General features: G+C 37.6%; 1 protein-coding gene, 1 long non-coding RNA gene and 1 pseudogene across 2 annotated transcripts; all 3 read right to left on the minus strand.

Moving 5' to 3' along the window:
• Positions 1-2,758: 2,758 nt before the first annotated feature.
• LOC138336632 (neurogenic locus notch homolog protein 2-like) lies at positions 2,759-9,449 on the minus strand. Its single transcript, XM_069286155.1, is given in 7 exon segments — positions 2,759-4,321; positions 4,774-4,874; positions 5,474-5,639; positions 6,535-6,664; positions 7,073-8,046; positions 8,808-9,124; positions 9,126-9,449. Coding segments are annotated over 7 exon segments (2,124 nt in total). The 3' UTR covers positions 2,759-4,209.
• A 155-nt stretch (positions 9,450-9,604) lies between these two features.
• Positions 9,605-13,153, minus strand: LOC138336633 (neurogenic locus notch homolog protein 1-like; annotated as a pseudogene).
• Positions 13,154-13,258: 105 nt separating this feature from the next.
• LOC138336492 (uncharacterized) lies at positions 13,259-18,018 on the minus strand. The gene is made up of 4 exons (XR_011210435.1): positions 17,879-18,018; positions 16,761-17,241; positions 14,277-14,425; positions 13,259-13,365 (listed from the first exon to the last, which is right to left on the minus strand). It is a non-coding gene; the product is annotated as an uncharacterized lncRNA (long non-coding RNA).
• Positions 18,019-20,038: the final 2,020 nt, after the last annotated feature.

The following is a 20,038-nucleotide window of genomic DNA, read 5'->3' on the forward strand; positions in this document are numbered from 1 at the left end:
GAAGCTACGTGTGAAGTTCACATATCGATAACGGTATAGGGAATGTATGTATGTTGGGACTCGTTATCGTCTAATGACAATGTGTGACGAGCAAACAACAACAGTTTATCACTGATAGTACTCCACGCCTCCCTCCAAAGGAGATAAAGATCGCTGATTTGTGTCCAAGATCTCTTTCCGACATATGAAGTCGGCCAGATGTCAAAACAATGTACAATATTATCTCGTATCAGGCGCACTTGTACTCGAGTGTTGCGTGTGAGAGGGTGTGTTTGTCAGTTGTACTTGAGTGTTGCGTGTGAGAGGGTGTGTTTGTCAGTTGTACTCGAGTGTTGTGTGTGTGAGGGTGTGCTTGTCAGTTGTACTGGAGTGCTGTGTGTGAAAGGATGTGTTTGTTAGTTGTACTCGCGAGTGTTGTGTGTGGAGGGGTGTGTTTGTTAGTTGTACTCGAGTGTTGTGTGTGAGAGGGTGTGTTTTTTAGTTGTACACGAGTGTTGTGTGAGAGGGTGTGTTTGTCAGTTGTACTGAGAGTGTTGTGTGTGAGAGGGTGTGTTTGTTAGTTGTACTCGAGTGTTGTGTGTGAGAGGGTGTGTTTGTTAGTTGTACTCGAGTGTTGTGTGTGAGAGGGTGTGTTTGTTAGTTGTACTCGAGTGTTGTGTGTGAGAGGGTGTGTTTGTTAGTTGTACTCGAGTGTTGTGTGTGAGAGGGTGTGTTTGTTAGTTGTACTCGAGTGTTGTGTGTGAGAGGGTGTGTTTGTTAGTTGTACTCGAGTGTTGTGTGTGAGAGGGTGTGTTTGTTAGTTGTACTCGAGTGTTGTGTGTGAGAGGGTGTGTTTGTTAGTTGTACTCGAGTGTTGTGTGTGAGAGGGTGTGTTTGTTAGTTGTACTCGAGTGTTGTGTGTGAGAGGGTGTGTTTGTTAGTTGTACTCGAGTGTTGTGTGTGAGAGGATGTGTTTGTTAGTTGTACTCGAGTGTTGTGTGTGAGAGGGTGTGTTTGTTAGTTGTACTCGAGTGTTGTGTGTGAGAGGGTGTATTTGTTAGTTGTACTCGAGTGTTGTGTGTGAGAGGTGTGTTTGTTAGTTTACTCGAGTGTTGTGTGTGAGAGGGTGTTTGTTAGTTGTACTCGAGTGTTGTGTGTGAGAGGGTGTGTTTGTTAGTTGTACTCGAGTGTTGTGTGTGAGAGGGTGTGTTTGTTAGTTGTACTCGAGTGTTGTGTGTGAGAGGGTGTGTTTGTTAGTTGTACTCGAGTGTTGTGTGTGGAGGGTGTGTATTTGTTAGTTGTACTCGAGTGTTGTGTGTGTGTTTGTTAGGGTGTTTTTGTGAGTGTACTTGAGTGTGAGTGTTGTGTGTGAGAGGGTGTGTTTGTTAGTTGTACTCGAGTGTTGTGTGTGTGAGAGGGTGTGTTTATTAGTTGTACTCGAGTGTTGTGTGTGAGAGGGTGTGTTTGTTAGTTGTACTCGAGTGTTGTGTGTGAGAGGGTGTGTTTGTTAGTTGTACTCGAGTGTTTGTGTGTGAGAGGATGTTTGTTAGTTGTGCTCGATGTGTTGTGTGTGAGAGGGTGTGTTTGTTAGTTGTACTCGAGTGCGGTGTGTGAAAGGATGTGTTTGTACATGTAGTTGTACTCGAGTGTTGTGTGTGAAAGGATGTGTTTGTACATGTAGTTGTACTCGAGTGTTGTGTGTGAGAAGGTGTGTTAGTTAGTTGTACTCGAGTGCGGTGTGTGAAAGGATGTGTTTGTACATGTAGTTTGTACTCGAGTGTTGTGTGTGAAAGGATGTGTTTGAGTGTGTGTGTGAACTTTTCCGAGTGTTGTGTGTAGTGTGTGTTAGTTAGTTGTACTCGAGTGTTGTGTGTGTGAAAGGATGTGTTTGTACATGTAGTTGTACTCGAGTGTTGTGTGTGAGAAGGATGTGTTTGTACATGTAGTTGTACTCGAGTGTTGTGTGTGAGAAGGTGTGTTAGTTAGTTGTACTCGAGTGTTGTGTGTGAGATGTGTTTGTTAGTTGTGTAGTTGTGTGTGTGAGAATGTGTGTTGTTAGTTGTCGGTGTGTGTGAAGGATGTTGTACATGTAGTTGTACTCGAGTGTTGTGTGTGAAAGGATGTTTGTACATGTAGTTGTACTCGAGTGTTGTGTGTGAGAAGGTGGTGTTATGTTAGTTGTACTCGAGTGTTGTGTGTGAGTTGTACTCGAGTGTTGTGTGTGATAGGGTGTGTGTTGTTAGTTGTACTCGAGTGTTGGTGTGGTGAATGAGTTAGTTGTACTGTGTGTGTTAGTGTTAGTTGTACTCGAGTGTTGTGTGTGAGAGGTGTGTTAGTTAGTTTGTACTCGAGTGTTGTGTGTGAGAAGGTGTGTTAGTTAGTTGTACTCGAGTGTTGTGTGTGAGAAGGTGTCTACTCGAGTGTTGTGTGTGTGAGAGGGTGTGTTTGTTAGTTATACTCGAGTGTTGTGTGTGTGAGAGGGTGTTAGTTGATTAGGTTAACATCCTATAATATTTAACAGTTAAGTGCCATTGAAGTACGGTCTTCCCTGTATGCGATATGTTGCATGTCTGAATGTATTGGGAGAGTGCGGTATATTCGTATTGTGTCGCTTTGCAATAAAGGAAACTTTTGCTATTTTATATGAATATATCGCATAAAAACACACCAACCGGTCACATTATAGTAACAAAGTCCAAACCAGTCGTCCCACACCACTTATGCTGAGCGCTTAGCACAAGAAAAAAAAGATAAATAAAAAATAACAGAACAACAACAGTAACAACAATATGCACATTTTATTGTAAAAATTAGGTGAAATCAATTGTGCTCAATTCTTTTGCGTGTGTTAAACATAATTGTCTAATTCTGAACTTAAATGTCGCGCGTGTATTCGCCAATCAAAACCATTGTAACTATGATATATAACATACTAGTGATACATAATAATTTGAAAGTACTTTCTAGATCATCAGACATAATTTGAAAATATGTACAAAATGTATAATCACTGTACGCGAAGCCTTTTTCTTGTTCTCTATAACCTTTATCACTGAATCATAAATACTACGCGCCATAATGCTTAACAGGTAATAATGTTTAACCCACCTCTTGTAAGACTGTACAGTATTTTTATTTGTTAAAATGACGACATATGATATTCAAGATATTCTCGTATTGGGTACTAGTAAGTAAAATCTCAAATTAGCTTTAGACGATCTATCTAGTTTCTTTCTTTGCACATTGTTTGTTTGTTTGTTTGATTATTTTAACGTCCTATTAACAGCTAGGGTAATGTAAGGACGGCCTCCCATATATGCAGTGTGTAGCGTGTGTGAAGTGCGAGGTACGTGTTTTGGGAGACTGCGATATATTCATGTTGTCTTTGCACCTATAACGTCATCAAAAACAAGATGGCGACCAAGAAAAGCACCGCGCAGACGACAGTGAATGACTGAAGTTCAGCCAATTGGTCAAATATTTGGTCTAAAAGAGACCCGTATCGGGCGAGGTGAAGTCATGATATTATGCTGTAAAGGACGGATGAATTTGATGACGAATCTCAAATGTAACAAGAAATCCAAGACACTGTAGAAAATATCGTTATTTTTGTGGTTGTTTTAAAACCTCGAATTTACTAACCACGACATTTATTTTGTACATCAACGTTATCATTGTAGAACTATGGATATTTATATTCCTGAAACTATTAGGGAGCTTATGTCACGAAACAGTTGACTTCACATATTTCTGTCAGAAAACATTACTGACTCTGTATTTTTTCTCTAAATTATCTCTCAGTTTCACGAACATCCCGAAGATTAATCAAATTAATTAAAACATTCCTTGGAGTGAAAAAAATTCACAACTTTCAACTTGAAAGCCGAATGCAATTAGTCATATATCCATTCACAAATATTTGGTAGATTTTACATTTATAACCATCAGAACGCCATGTCTACCGCGTATTCTGCATTTGTATTTTACAGTTATTTGTTCTTGCGGGTACAATATATGTCATGTAGACATGATTTGTTACGTCACGTGTTTTTGAGTGAGCGTAGCGTCATAAGATTCAAAGAAAAAATGACGTAATGTCCGCACACAAACTAAATACGTACATGTAACAACCAATTCACAACCACAAGAGAAGATAACTGTAATCTGCAAAGACAGAATACCTGAACATGATAGAGTCGGTGATCTTTGCTACTTTTACAACTTGAAAGATTATGCATTGGTTGTAGAAAAACTATCATAGACTGAATTGCTTATCAAGTTTACTGTCGACGATCGTCTGTCCATTTGAATACTATCATCTAGCATGGTCATACCTCTCCTCCTAGCAAAAGAAAACTGATTATAGAAAATATAGTTCTTTAGCTATAGTGAAAATATCATTAACACCAAGAAGTTAATTAATCAGTGATTGGTTCTAGTTTTATACTGTAATTGCATATTTAAGAGTTGTCTGTCTTTGCGATTAGGTATTGATTGTGCCGTCATGTGTTTTGAGCGTAATGTCAAAATTTTTGGAGAAAACCACGCGAATTACACCCACAAAATAATGACTTCACATAAATGGATACCTATCCACTAGGGAGCTTACTATGTTATATGTAAAGACGGAATACTTTAGGCAATGCGAACCCTTTTCTTACATTTAGTGTTATGATAATCGCCACCCAATTAATGTTTCTAAAAATATCCATAATATACTAATGATAAATAATAACCATTGTGATATATCAAGAGAAAACTAATAATAAAACATTAACTCCTAGTTACACATACCTATGTTTACGTCGTTTCCTAATAATTACACTGATTGCGATAAGGAAAACAACTCCAGCTCCGGCCCCAGCTACCACAAACCAGTTCTCAGCCAGCCAGTCCTGCAATTGTAAGAATATCGTCATACAGCTGTTTTGTTTTACCTCGTTTTACTCCGTTTATTTACTCTATTTATGCAAAGTTATATGCAGAAGACACTTACTGTTTTATGGGGTAATTTGTCTCTCAACCAGTGGACACAACCTAGAACCTTACACACAGATGCGAACAATTAACTAAATGCCAAAAGTAAAGAGTTGTGAAGGGAGCCAATAGAACGAGTCAGTTAGGAAAAATAGGAGAAACGATAATAAATTGTCACTTTTTAAGATATCATGTAATGTGGGCAAAGTACCATTCCATATGCAGTTCAGTAAGCGATGTTGATTAATCAAATGCAAATTAAATCCAAAAATGGAATATCTGTTACGGAAATAAAAATTTCTTCATTCTCTAATGGGGGTTTCCTTCCCAAATATGGGTTTGGGGACAAGGACAGAGTGTGATTAAATGAATAAAAAATAAACAGAAAATTCGGCTACGTTATTTCAATAAATTGCACTTTTTAACAGTGCCTAAGTTATGATTACTGAAACATTTGACTGCGCCCTCCAAGGTATTGCCTTCAGTCATATAGACTACTGATGACAATATAACTTACCTTTGTAGGTGGAGGTGTCTCTTGTGTTTTCGTGTGAACTAGAGGAAGAGGAAACATTCGCTGTATGGTAGAATCTGTATTTATAGCCAAGTCAACCTGGTCCTGTGATAATGTCTGGCTATTACACATAGCCACAAATTCAATGTGGCATCTGGAGTGGCCACTACTGAAATAATACAAAGGTGTAATAGCGATTTTGGTGATGCCAAAAATTTTTGGGATGTAAACAAGATATCTTATACATATGTGTATTCCCGATTTGTTTAACTTTGTAATCTTGAGTTTCTTCGAGACCTTACCGATTTCATTAAATATTTTGTAATTAAGTCATGAAAGCTAGCTTCACTTACTTATCCGTGTTACAACGAAAGGTAATATTGGACACATGGAAATATAACTGGATATTATGAAATTTATTAAATGATTAAATGTTGTACATTTACATTATTACATTTGTATATTCGAAGTCTTTGTTTATATTTTCTCTTGCGCAATTCCGTATAGTATAGAGTTATCTGCCCTTGCGGGTAGGTATTGATTGTGACGTCATGTGTTTGCGAGCGTAACGCCATAATCTTCGGAGAAAACGAAGTGAATTGCGCTCACAAAATAATGACGTAACAATCGATACCTATCCGCAAGGGAGCTAACTCAATTATATGCAAAGACGGAATTATGACCTGTCGATAAATTGATGAAAATTATCAAAATTACTTGAGTAACAAAGCTATTCATATCAATAGATATATAGTTAATGACAATTATTACATTCGATAATCTATCAAAGAATATTTACACATGCATCATTTCTTTCAGGTCAATTCATTTGTGTGAACCTAACGTCACCCTTTTGCTCGTTACAACACGAGGAAACGAGCAAAAAATGACGTAAGGTTCTATCCAAAGTCAAGATTTTTTTCTAAATTTGATGAGAGGTTTTCTTCATATGAAATAATTCAATATTGGGGTATATGATTTCAGGTCAAGATCCTTTTGAGTCAAATTAATCTGAACACATGTTGCCTGTGTAAATTGTTTTGGTTGGATAGAAGATATTTTACGTGAAGTGTATCTGTTTTATGTTTGTTTTTCCCTGGGAACAGATTCGCTTGACCATCGCCTTCACCCCAGTGGTCAACAACATCGACATAGTAGCATTTCCACTTCCCACAAACGTCAGCGATACGTAATCTGTGACGCAAAAATGATAACGACATGTAGAATAAGAGCAAGATCTTAAAACAAAATTAATAATCACACGAAATGCATTTATGAACGAAACAACGTCTTTTTTACCTTAGTAGTCTTTTATCAGTACAAACAATAGGTGAAATGTTATCAACGCTTTCCATAAAATACCAAACAACAGTGTCTCTAACGACATCTATTAGTTAGGAAATCCCATGAGGTTTATATATTTTGACAGAAATCAATATTTAAACTGTGTGTAATATGATATATTGACTATACGTCATACATGTATGTAAACATTGGAAGCCCTGTATCTTTCTTATTTCGTGCGAACATCGCCGTGATTAGTTAAAAGTTTCATGTAAATGCTCAGAAAAATCTCTTCCGGGTCATAAACCATATTCTTACCTGTGTTATCTCCTGCTGAGAGAGAAGTCGGTCTTGTTGGTGTTGTGGTAGGATTTGTTCTAGTGTGAGGTTGTGAATTATGGGGTACAGTTTTGGTAGGTTTAGGAGGCACTATCGGACTAGTGGACGATGAATGGAATGTCGGCGATGTGGTTGATATTGTAGACGTAAAAAACCTTGATATTGTTATTGGTTGACTTACTGCTGACGAAGATAGTACTGTTTTGCTTGATGTTGATGAGGCATAATGTATTGGTTTAACCGAGGAAACGCTCGCAGTAGTAAGTGTAGTAGAACCTGATTCCGAGTTTCCACGGTCAGTTGAACCTGGCTCTATAGATTTTGATGTGAAGTGAGCAGGTGTATTTCCCGGGGTTGTTGTAGAAATTACTTCCGATGCTGCTGATGATTCATGATAAGTTGATGCAGTTGTCATCACATGTGAGGATACAACAGTGCCTGATGATGTCCTTGTCGAATGTTCTGGGTTGTTTATATCGGTAGATATTGTATGCGGTATACCGTTCGTTGTCGGTATATTTTTTAGTTCACAGTTGTTGCCATGCCAATCAGCAGGACATTGACATGTATAACTCCCATCTGAGTTTATACAATGTCCGCCATTGAGACATACGGTGTGGGAACATTTATTGACGTCAACTTCACATAGACGTCCATTCCATCCCGTGGAACAGGAGCAGGAATAACTACCGGGACTATTCATACATGTGCCTGTGTTTTTGCATGGATTTGAGAGGCATTCATCGACGTCTTCAGTGCAGTTCTGCCCAGTCCATGCAGGTACACAAGAACACGTGTAACTACCGTTAACGTTTTGGCAGGTCCCGTCGTGGTCACATAGTCTGTGAACTGCACACTCATTCACATCTACCGCGGCAGTAGTGTACCTCCCAGCCGGTTGTGCAGCGCACAGATATACGAGCCGTTTGTGGTTATGACATTCACTCTCGTTGCTGAACACGGGGATTCATTGCTGAACACTCATCGATATCTGTGTTACACTGCATTCCTGTCCAGCCAACGGACACAGGCGCACTTGTATGGAGCCTAACGTGTTAACTCTCATGTAGCGTTTATTAAAGCACAGGCGCAGGACCACCATTGCACTCATCTATGTCATTTTCACAATGTTTCCCATCCCTATCCATGTACACAAAGGCAAATTGTAGGACCAATCAGTATTGTTACAAACCGCATTATTTTTATTTTTTTTTTTTTACAAGGTAGAACTATGTGTAACCAGAATTCATCCTAACGTCATTCCACTCACCACAATTCACAGCCCCGTCCCCCGCCATGATGCCGCACCATTTCTCTGTCGTTTTTTTATATTGTTCTCCCCTTCTTTCTACACAAAAGTCCTATCTTTTCTACAATTCTACTGTTCTTACAAACAGGCATATATCGGTAAAGATCCAGGCAGGTATTTGTGACAAGAACCGCACGAGCAGACATGAAGAATAATCTTCGCCAAACCATGCCATCTCGTCTCCTAACATTTATTCGCAAGAGAGTGCCTAGTCCATTCCATCACCAGGCATTCCACTAACCTATAGCGAACCTTTCGGACCCATGGTTATAGAGACATGTGTAATGTTCCCTGAGTTTATGGGCATTATAGGGATATTATTAACAACATACCCCCCTTCAACATCCCTTTTTCAAACAAGTATGTCCAGTCCAAGTTTGGAGAACAGTTACAAACAAAACCTCCTATTGTGTTGCTACACGTGCCATTGTGCTGGCATGAATCACTGTCCTGACATTCGTCCCAGTCAGTCTCACATGTCTTCCAATCCAACCACTCTCACATTCACAGTCAAAGGAGCCATGTGTGTTGTAACAAGTTCCATTGTTGAGACACGGTTTGGAAATGTCGCATTCGTTTTCATCTGTCTGACACGTTGTGCCAGTCCAACTGCTCACGCAATGGCAGACGAAGCTTCCATTTGTGTTTTGACAAGTGCCTTTGTTATGACAGATTCCACTGATTTGACATTCGTCATTATCTGTTTGCAATTTTTGACCCGAACCATCCCGGGAAACATTCACAAGAGAATGAACCGTCGGAATTATAACAAGAGCCACCATTCAGACAGATGTCCGTTGTATTGCATTCATTGACGTCGACATCACACATGTCACCCGTCCATGTTTGTGGACAGTTGCACGAAAAACTTCCGTTACTGTTAAGACATGTTCCGCCATGTAGGCAAGGATTGGAATCCTTGCATTCGTCTACATCGGTCTCACACGAGATTCCTGTCCAACGAGGATCACATAGACATATGTAACTTCCGTCAGTATTATGACAAATCCCACCGTGAATACAAGGGTTGGAGATTTTACATTCCATTAACATCTATTTCACTATGTATGTCCTTTCTCATCCATTTTGTGCAACTGAAACTGCCATTGCTAACGTACGTTGTTTTGGCATACATCGCTGTCCTGACATTCGTTTCAGTCAGTCGCACATGTCTTTCCATCCACCCACTCTCACATTCACAGTCAAAGGAGCCATGTGTGTTGTAACAAGTTCCATTGTTGAGACAACGGTTTGGAAATTTCACATTCGTTTTCATCTGTCTGACACGTTGTGCCAGTCCAACTGCTCACGCAATGGCAGACGAAGCTTCCATTTGTGTTTTGACAAGTGCCATTGTTATATGACAGATTCCATTGATTTGACATTCGTCATTATCTGTTTGGCAATTTTGTCCCGACCATCCCGGGGAACATTCACAAGAGAATGAACCGTCGGAATTATAACAAGAGCCACCATTCAGACAGATGTCCGTTGTATTGCATTCATTGACGTCGGACATCACACATGTCACCCGTCCATGTTTGTGGACAGTTGCACGAAAAAACTTCCGTTACTGTTAAGACATGTTCCGCCATGTAGGCAAGGATTGGAATCCTTGCATTCGTCTACATCGGTCTCACACGAGATTCCTGTCCAACGAGGATCACATAGACATATGTAACTTCCGTCAGTATTATGACAAATCCCACCGTGGATACAAGGGTTGGAGATTTTACATTCATTAACATCTATTTCACATGTATGTCCTTTCCATCCATTTTGACACGTGCAACTGAAACTGCCTATTGAATTGCTACATGTACCGTTGTTTTGGCATACATCGCTGTCCTGACATTCGTTTCTGTCAGTCGCACATGTCTTTCCCATCCACCCGCTTTTACATTCACAGTCAAAAGATCCATTTGTGTTGTAACAAGTTCCATTGTTGAGACAAGGTGACGGATTTTCGCATTCGTTCACATCTGTCTGACACGTTGTACCAGTCCAACTGCTCACGCAATGGCAGACGAAGCTTCCATTTGTGTTTTGACAAGTGCCATGGTTATGACAGATTCCATTGATTTGACATTCGTCATTATCTGTTTGCAGTTTCGTCCCGACCAACCCGGGGAACATTCACAAGAGAATGAACCGTCGAAATTGTAACAGGAACCACCATTTAGACAGATGTCCGTTGTATTGCATTCATTGACGTCGATATCACACACTTCACCCGTCCATGTTTGTGGACAGATACACGAAAAACTTCCGTTACTGTTTAGACAAGTTTCCGCCATGTAGACAAGGATTGGAATCCTTGCATTCGTCTACATCGGTCTCACACGAGATTCCTGTCCAACGAGGAATTACATTAGACATGTGTAACTTCCGTCAGTATTATTACAAAGTCCACCGTGAATACAAGGGTTTTTGGAGATTTCACATTCATTAACATCTATTTCACATGTATGTCCTTCCCAGCCATTTTTGCACGCGCAACTGAAACTGCCTATTGAATTACTACATGTACCGTTGTTTTGGCATACCTCACTGTCCTGACATTCGTCTCTGTCAGTCACACATGTCTTTCCCATCCACCCATTTTTGCATTCACAGTCAAAAGAACCATTCGTGTTGTAACAAGTTCCATTGTTGAGACAAGGAGATGGATTTTTACATTCGTTTACATCTGTCTGACACGTTGTACCAGTCCAACCACTCACGCAATGACAAACGAAACTCCCATTTATGTTTTGACAACTGCCATTGTTATGACAGATTCCATTGATTTGACATTCGTCATTATCTGTTTGGCAGTGTCGTCCTGACCATCCCGGGGCACATTCACAAGAGAATGAACCGTCGAAATTGTAACAGGAACCACCATTTAGACAGATGTCCGTTGTATTGCATTCATTGACGTCGATATCACACACTTCACCCGTCCATGTTTGTGGACAGATACACGAAAAACTTCCGTTACTATTTAGACAGGTTCCGCCATGTAGACAAGGATTGGAATCCTTGCATTCGTCTACATCAGTCTCACACGAGATTCCTGTCCAACGAGGATTACATTGACATGTGTAACCCCGTTTACATTATGACATATGCCATTATGACGACACGGCGTCAATGATAAAACATTCGTCAATATCCCTATCACATGTCTGTCCCGTCCACCAAGTCGGACAAATGCAGCTGAAACTTCCATTATGATTCTGGCAGCTTCCGCCATGGAGACATGGGTTTGATGCCTTACATTCATCAATGTCTTATTCACACGTTTGTCCAGTCCATCCATTTGAGCAATGGCAACCAAAACTACCGTTAAAGTTTTCACAAGTCCCACCATGATAGCATGGTGAGGATGTGCTGCATTCATCAATGTCACGTTCACATGTTGGCCCAGACCATCCTGGTGGACAGTGACAAAGGTAGCCACCACCAGTATTCTGACATGTTCCCCCGTTCGAACATTGGTTCGGTGACTTACATTCATTTACATCAATGCCACACGTATTTCCCGTCCACCCAGATACGCATCTACAAGTGAAACTGCCATCTGTGTTATGACATGATCCGCCATTTTGACATATCGACGTGTTCCTACATTCATTCAAATCTAATTGGCATCTGTTTCCCTTCCAATTAGAAGGACAATGACACGAATATGACCCATTCGTATTCCGACATGTTCCGCCATGGCGACAAGGATTTGACCTCAAACATTCATTGACATCACCTTCGCACGTACGTCCGGACCAAAGGTTAGTACAGGTACACGTGAACCCACCAGCAGTGTTGTGACACGTTCCACCATTATGACAAGGATTAACTTTACTGTTGTTACATTCATTGATATCTTCGGAACATACTGACCCCGTCCATCCGGCTGCACAGTTACATTGAAATGAACCGTTTCTATTAATACAGGTCCCTCCATGAAGACAAGATTGTCTGGAGGCAAGACACTCATTCACATCCATTGAACAGTTTTGGCCAGTCCATCCCTTTATACATGAACAATTGTAACTAGTAGGTGTATTTAAACATGTTCCACCATTTGCACATGGCTTATGGAGTTTACATCTGTCAGGTAAAGAACATGCGTGTCCATACCACCCATTTGTGCATTTACAGGTGAATGAACCGTTTGTATTGTTGCATGCTCCGCCATGTTGACACGGGTTTGGTTGACACCTGTCGATTCTGTTTTCACAGTGTTGTCCTGACCAGCCGTGATGACACTCACACTTGGGGTGTCCGCTGTGATCTGCGACACAGTCCCCATGATTGTGGCACACTGACTGGTTACAGGTGGAACAGTTGGTACCCGTCCAACCTGTCAGAATACAAGAGACAGTAATTACAATGTTGTAATGCTACATAACCAATGACGTAAAGTGAGCAACAGGACCGATAATGCAATAAAATCTAATTATTGTGTATGAGCTATATGTTGTATTATTGAATTCAAAGGTGGACGCGAGAAGCATAACCACGGAATTTCTGTAAATCTCCAAAAAGGTATTAAGATGGAAATCGCTGAAATTTCACATGACACAGTATAGTAATGTCTTATTGCACATTTATGTAATGTTTAGATAAAAAAGAAAATAAACATACGCGAAAGTCACATTTATGATTACGCCTTATATACTTTGTTTTATTGATTAAACTAAACTAAATAAGAATAATGCATTGCGTAAGTATAGGCTCTTAAAATTTGATACAGACTGTATACTCATTTGTGTTGCATATATATATCCTGCTTGATGTGGACTAATTTCACGAGAACTGTGCAAAAATAATCTGTACACCCACCTTTTGTGCAGTATTTATGACCCGTAGTCACCCGTAGTCTGGTTACATTTAATCTTTGAAGATTCCACACAGTGGACATCACAGTTTTCTCCCATACATATGTGGCATACACCACACCAACAGCTCTAAGGTAACACTGAAACACACAGAAGCACATGCTACTTTGTATTCATTCACTTGTATGAACTTTATTTAGAGAAACAATTGAAATCAACCCTTGAGGTACTGACATTACATTACAGTACCTCTTGCTAAAATAGGACCCCATATGGTTACAGGTCAGGACTCTTTGCTCATAGTAAATAATCCTGGTAGGTCACACACAACTGAAAGCTACCTCTTCGTAGATAGTTACCGATTTATTTCCTACATGACTCCACCTATTACTAATTATAGGTTTGGTTTCATCGACTGAAGTCAAGTTTTCTGTCGGCGTTCGACAACTACATGTACCTACATGCCAGTGGTTTACAAAGGTATCGTCGAGCTTGTTGACGTGTTTGTAGAGCAAGAAACAAAATGGCTAAATTCGGCAAGGGAATGTCTCATAATCGATTCCTGAAATACCTTGATTATTTCTATTTCAATTAAATGTTTTTAACTTCACAGTAAGACAAAAAGCGCATTGATATACGTATCTTAACGTCAATAATATTTAAATAGATATTAGAAGTCATGTCCAAAGCAGCATTGAAACACATTGATACACGTAACCTATAAACACGAAACATATTTTGGTTCTCTTGCGAATGTTGAGATATTGCTATCTATAGTTTTTATTAAAATGTGAATGCTGACGTGGTTGGAGATTATTTCCTCAGTACGGTATCTACACTACTGAACCATACAGTACTTCTCCTAAAGTATAAAATGTATAGGTTTCAAGTGCTTTAGTGCATCTTCATGTTCTAAAGTGTTGCATTTTTATTGTTAGTAACTATATTAAATAGCTTTTCTGATAAACATTGACTAGAGTTTAACCGTTACACTAGTCTAGCACAAAACGCTGGAACATGTGATCAGTATAGTATACCATATGATATTTACCTGACGTGGCTATGCAAGGTTACAATTTGCGTTGTCGCCTCGGCCAGTGATGAACTAGGTACAATATTATGCCGAGTTGTCAGCTCATCTATGATCTCATGGTGATTCTGATCATCATCTTGAACTTCGATAGACAATTTTATCATGCCCTGATTGATGAAAATTGAAGACATCCATGTAAATATTTTGTATTGTATTTTGTTAAAAGTATGATAGCGACATATTCCCTTGCTCATGTGGTGATTATCGTATGATTTGAATGTCCTTTATCATGTTATTTACTAATAGTAATTATTCTGTATTTGTATATTTCTGGCTTACCTGTCCTTATGAGTAGGTACTGAATATGTTGCGTCATGTTTGTTTTTTTCATTGTTGATTTTAACGTAATGTTTTGCAGAGAACACTGTGTATTTTTGCTTGCAAAGTAATGACGTTACAATCGATACATAACCGCAAGGATACTAACTTTGTAATATGCAGAACACAATATAGATCATTTGTCACTTTTTACAAGTTACATAGACTAGAAAAAGTTTGCAGTAAAATATTATTTATACTTACGGAATATTGTAATGAAACATACAATACTTAGTAATACATTACGACAAGTACAGTCTTTAAAAGAAACCGAGAGTTGTAGACCCCACAGTGTTATACTGGTCTACAAATTCGTATAACAGACTACACAAATGCATACAATATAGGAGATTTCAGAAAAGATGGCGTGACGTCACAGAAAGTTTACATCCGGGTCCTCAAAGGTACAAACACTGTATGTCGACTGATGAAAACAATAACAGATACGTACAGCACTGCTACAAAATCGATACTGTGGCAAAAGTATACACTTTCATACTTGCAAATTCTGACATTAAAATAGTTTCTTATTGTTTCAGAGATTACAGACATTTATATTTTACAATTTCTTATTGCTAAATATATTTGTGTAGATTTAGTGTTGAGGCCAGCTTGCGAAGCGGTGTCGGGCCGTCACATGTACACGCTTTTTGTTCACACATAGAAATCCATGTTGTGAAAAAGTTATGAATAAATAATTGACTTCAATGTATCATATTTCTGTAATACACGGAAAATCTGTTCATAACACTATTTAATATAAATATAACGAAATGTGAACCACCTGGTCAGACCACGGCCGCTCGTGCATGGCTTCGCCGGTAGATCACCTCGGTCAAAAGCCAATAGTTGGGAAATTAATAATATTTATACGTAATTACCAACGTATATCTCAATAAGTACTTGTAAAAGATATATATTTCGTTATTTCCTATGTATATCTGGTTTTAAATAAATGGTATAAATGGTAACCACGGTTACACATAAATGAAGATGTATCGATGTATCGATATCTCGAAAAATAAAATAGTGAAATAGTGAAATCGTTCAATTTCATGAATTTATTTTTTAATTTTTAGTCACTTTTATTCCATGTGCCGTTATGTGAAATGCCAAATTGAGATGATATTACTTTTAAGTAATTTGAATGCATGTTAGATAGACTACATTTAGATTTATGAATTACAACATAGCTAGATCGTAATACTAGAAATGCCGACCAGGACACATTGCGCACGGCATCGAGAATCCTAAAATACTCGAAGTTTTGTTTTAAAATATGATAAAAAGAAACTATAAAATGACTCTTTTGAATGTCATAAACTAAATTCCAAAATTTCTGACGAAAAAGTTAACAAGAATATATAATTTTGTGACTCTGAAAAATGACGAAATTCGGGATCTCGGCAGTACTGTACGTAATGGCTGCCGTGCGCTTGGGGTAATCTACGAAGGCAAATTTTAATTTAGTCATAATCACACATCGTAAGATGTTTTACCAAGTTAAACTTAGAAAACAGTAATCGATTATTAAAATATCATTATATTATTTGGGAAAACTTGGAATTTAATATGTAGTTTCTGATAATTTTGTAACTTCTGTCAATGTTTATACGTATGTCTAATGTCGACCGTGTTTTTACTCGTGGCGGTCGAAAATGGAGTATAAATAGAGTAATATATATGAATACCAGATGTTTATATCTAAATATTTTTGTTAAATATATTTATTTACCCTTTTTATAATTAAAATAACGCAATAGTTCTCGGATTGTCGCACTATTTATTACAATAGAATGTAAACAATCATCGCAAGCGGCTGTGTTCCCACTATGTTTATGTGTAGATATACAGAGTTGTACCTTTGAGCGCCCGGATGTACCTTTGTGTGACGTCATCGCCATCTTTTCTGAAATCTCCTATAGGTAACAACTGAATGTGTGGTCTTTTTCAACGGATACGATTGAGCCATATGAACTACATTTTCCGGCAGTTGAATAATTCTAGTTGTCGATCGTAAAATAACCTTTTAGTTAATTAAAAACTAACGGATGTTTACGTTAAATGTGATACATAAATAAAATAAATCATAATTTTCCATAGTTTGTTGTTGTAAAGACGTACCCACTGAGTCCATGCTAGACTGGTAACTGTTGGGTTAGTTGCCCGGATGGACTGATCATCCTTAGTATTGATATCTCCGCAGGACACTATCGTGTTGGTGTTTGTAGTAGATGGTGTCGAAATACACGATGCAGGAGACCTGGTTTTAGGAGAGGAGAAGTTTTAATTCATACTTTTCCAAATATCGAAATTTTAAAATTATTGAACAAGGATATAATAAATTAGTAAGTTATTTGAATTCAGCAGATTTTATTTCAGGCGCCGAAAAATAACTGAAAATAATAATTTAAAAAAAAACAAAAATCAGAGATTACCCTTGTCCAAAACAGAGTTTAAAGGTTGGGTCACATTTGTCTGAAGAGCTGCAATGTCCAATATGTGTACCATTATCACAGCACTTCCGGGAACCCCTGGTACTCCTACATGATCCATCTGGATTACTGTAGGCCTTGACACGTATGGCCACCAATACGTTAGGACTCTGTAAGATCGTTATACCATTTCATTATTGCTTCTTTAATTTCATCTTTACACTTCCAAGGTAACACATGCAAAAAGATATAAGAAAAACCGCAGTCTTCAAAATCCAATCCTTCTACTAACAGCTTCAGTTTGCAGCCGCCATTTAAAAAGAACTTTTCAATTGGAAAGATACCGTATATCCAGTTATTTTTGCGGAGACGTCATTTTCGCGATCTAAGCGGGTCATCGTCATTTTCGCGAAATTTTAAATCGTGAAATATTAATATTATATTCAATTGATAATACACTTTAAGCGAAATCAAGAACTTTTCATTCGATAATTCGATTTAAGGTCCAAATCGCGATAGTTTGGACCCGCGAAAACAGCCAATCGTATGGTAATTCAAATGGATGATATTTTAGAGTTTAAAAAGATAAAACCGTAATGAAGTTATGTCATATTTAGACGATTTACAAAAGAACTATAATCTCTTACAGAAAACAACGTCAATGTGATGTCATGTTTTATTGCACATATTTCAGTATTTTTGTTCAAACTGTTATGTAACGCAATGTAATTTAAGAATGTTTATATTATGAAAACTGCGATGTATATAAACATTGCTCACTGATTATTATTTTTCTGATAAGATTACCTGATGTGAAGGAGTTGTTACATGTCCTAGCGAAGGTTTCAGGAGATTCGCTACAGTTGTATGTGTAGTAGCTAACATTGACTGTATAGTAATGGACGGCACCGGATGACCTTTACAATTTAACGTAAACCAGAATGTAGTTTTTCTTCTGAAAAATATGAAAATATACAGATTAAATGTTGATGGATGAATCGAACAGCAATCGGTAGTCTTAATGGCCTATATAAATCAAGACTATAAGATATTTACTATTTAGACAGTGGGTGGTTATTTAAGAATTGGTGTCACTATTTTTAAACTTGATCCGATTATGAAAAAAAGTTTGTTTGAAAACTGTGCATCCGCGTAACAGAACTGAATATAATATGATTTTACATGATTAAAAGTCATTTGTGTTGTATATAAAACAGATAATACTTTACCCCAGAGGTCCCCATCGCTGATGACTAAACGTCGGGGAAATAGGGCATACACCTCCTTTTAAAACAGCTATTAATGCTGATTGATATCGCTGACGTGCACTCGATGGGATGTTTCTAGAATTAAACTGTACCACAGACGGACCTATGTTTTAAAAACAATATGATTAAATCGCGAGAGAACCCCAGCGTCTAGCTGAATATTGATATTCATTCGATAATATGAAGAACATGGATATTAGACGAGACATCAATGGTGCCTCCTTTTCAACATAATTTGTTATATTGTTATATATAGAGTGTTCATTATAAATGAAATTTCATGAGCAAAGTCAATTACGTTTATATTTTATTTATGCTAGCCTTACGACCAAAAAATCAATCTTTGAGACGAATTTTATAAAATGATTACACACATATATATGTCATCCTTAGTCAGATGACATAAAAAGTTTTTATTATAACTTATTGCAACACAAAATGTCAAAAGTTTACATCAATTCACAACGCAGCGTCTCTTAAGCAATTTACCAGGAGGTTTGCAGGTTAATGCTCCAGTTCTTGAATCACAGGTGAAATATCTTGTCAGTGTTGAAGAACAAAGGTTGGATGTTACATACCAAACTTTTATGAGGATGTTGAGTCTGAAATGGTAGAGGATCTTATTTATATTTATATATAAAATAAACCGTATATATCGTAAATACAGGATCCTGTATGCTACACAAGTGTAATCACAATCATAATTCTGACAAATAACGTTCAACGTTCGTATTAATCTGTAGTTCGAAGATAATTACTAAACAAGTTTCTGGTTCAAAAAAGTCAATTTCCTTTCCGGCTTAGATACCATTCCTTGCATTTAATCTCAATATAATAAATTCAATTACCAAAGTTATCTCTCTGTTTCCACGTTTTTTATAGACAAAATAAAATTATATTTTTGTACTGAAAAAACCACCCAATTCCATTTTGATACTGATTATGTGAACATTCCTTTTTCTTATAACGTTTTGATTTATTTGGTATAGCGTCGTATTAACAGCCAGGGTCATTTCAATATTTCTTACTTTTTTGATAAGTGTAAATTTGTACAAAGACTATCGTTTCAATGAATGGATATGTGTTTTGTAGACACAAACTTTTACTTGTAATTATTAAAATAGCATCCGAGACACAGTAAACATTCATTTTTGCATTAAACAAAAAACGTACGTGGTACGATTGCTCAAGGTGATAGGATAAACAGATTTGTTTGCACTGTTTCCTTTAGCTGGTAGTTGTCTCTGAGTTTGGAATTGTGAAATGACTTCGGTTTTCCGATATCGATCCTGATCTTTAACAACTGCGACAATTTGTACATTCTGAAACAAATAGAGACAATCAGAAAAGAATGCAAATGATGTTGAGTTGCATAAAAAATGTTTAAAATTCAATTAAATGCATTGATATGTACGATTACTTGAATTACTCGAATAATTAAACTGGTTAACAAGCTATGTTAACAATTCTTGGATTAACAAGTTAGCAAGACAATAGACGATAACATTGTTTTTTAATTATTTTTTTACAACACTAGTAGGGAAAAATTCAAATTAAACACTTGCTACGACATTATTGTATTAAGAAGTCGCAAAGTATGACACGCACCCTGCAGTTGGTATAAAAACCCAAAATCATCAAGGTCAAAGTAACAATTATTCAAGTATAGTGTTAAATGTATGTGAGTATTGTAAAACTG

Source organism: Argopecten irradians, chromosome 12, assembly GCF_041381155.1.
Source record: "Argopecten irradians isolate NY chromosome 12, Ai_NY, whole genome shotgun sequence".
Lineage (NCBI taxonomy): Eukaryota > Metazoa > Mollusca > Bivalvia > Pectinida > Pectinidae > Argopecten > Argopecten irradians.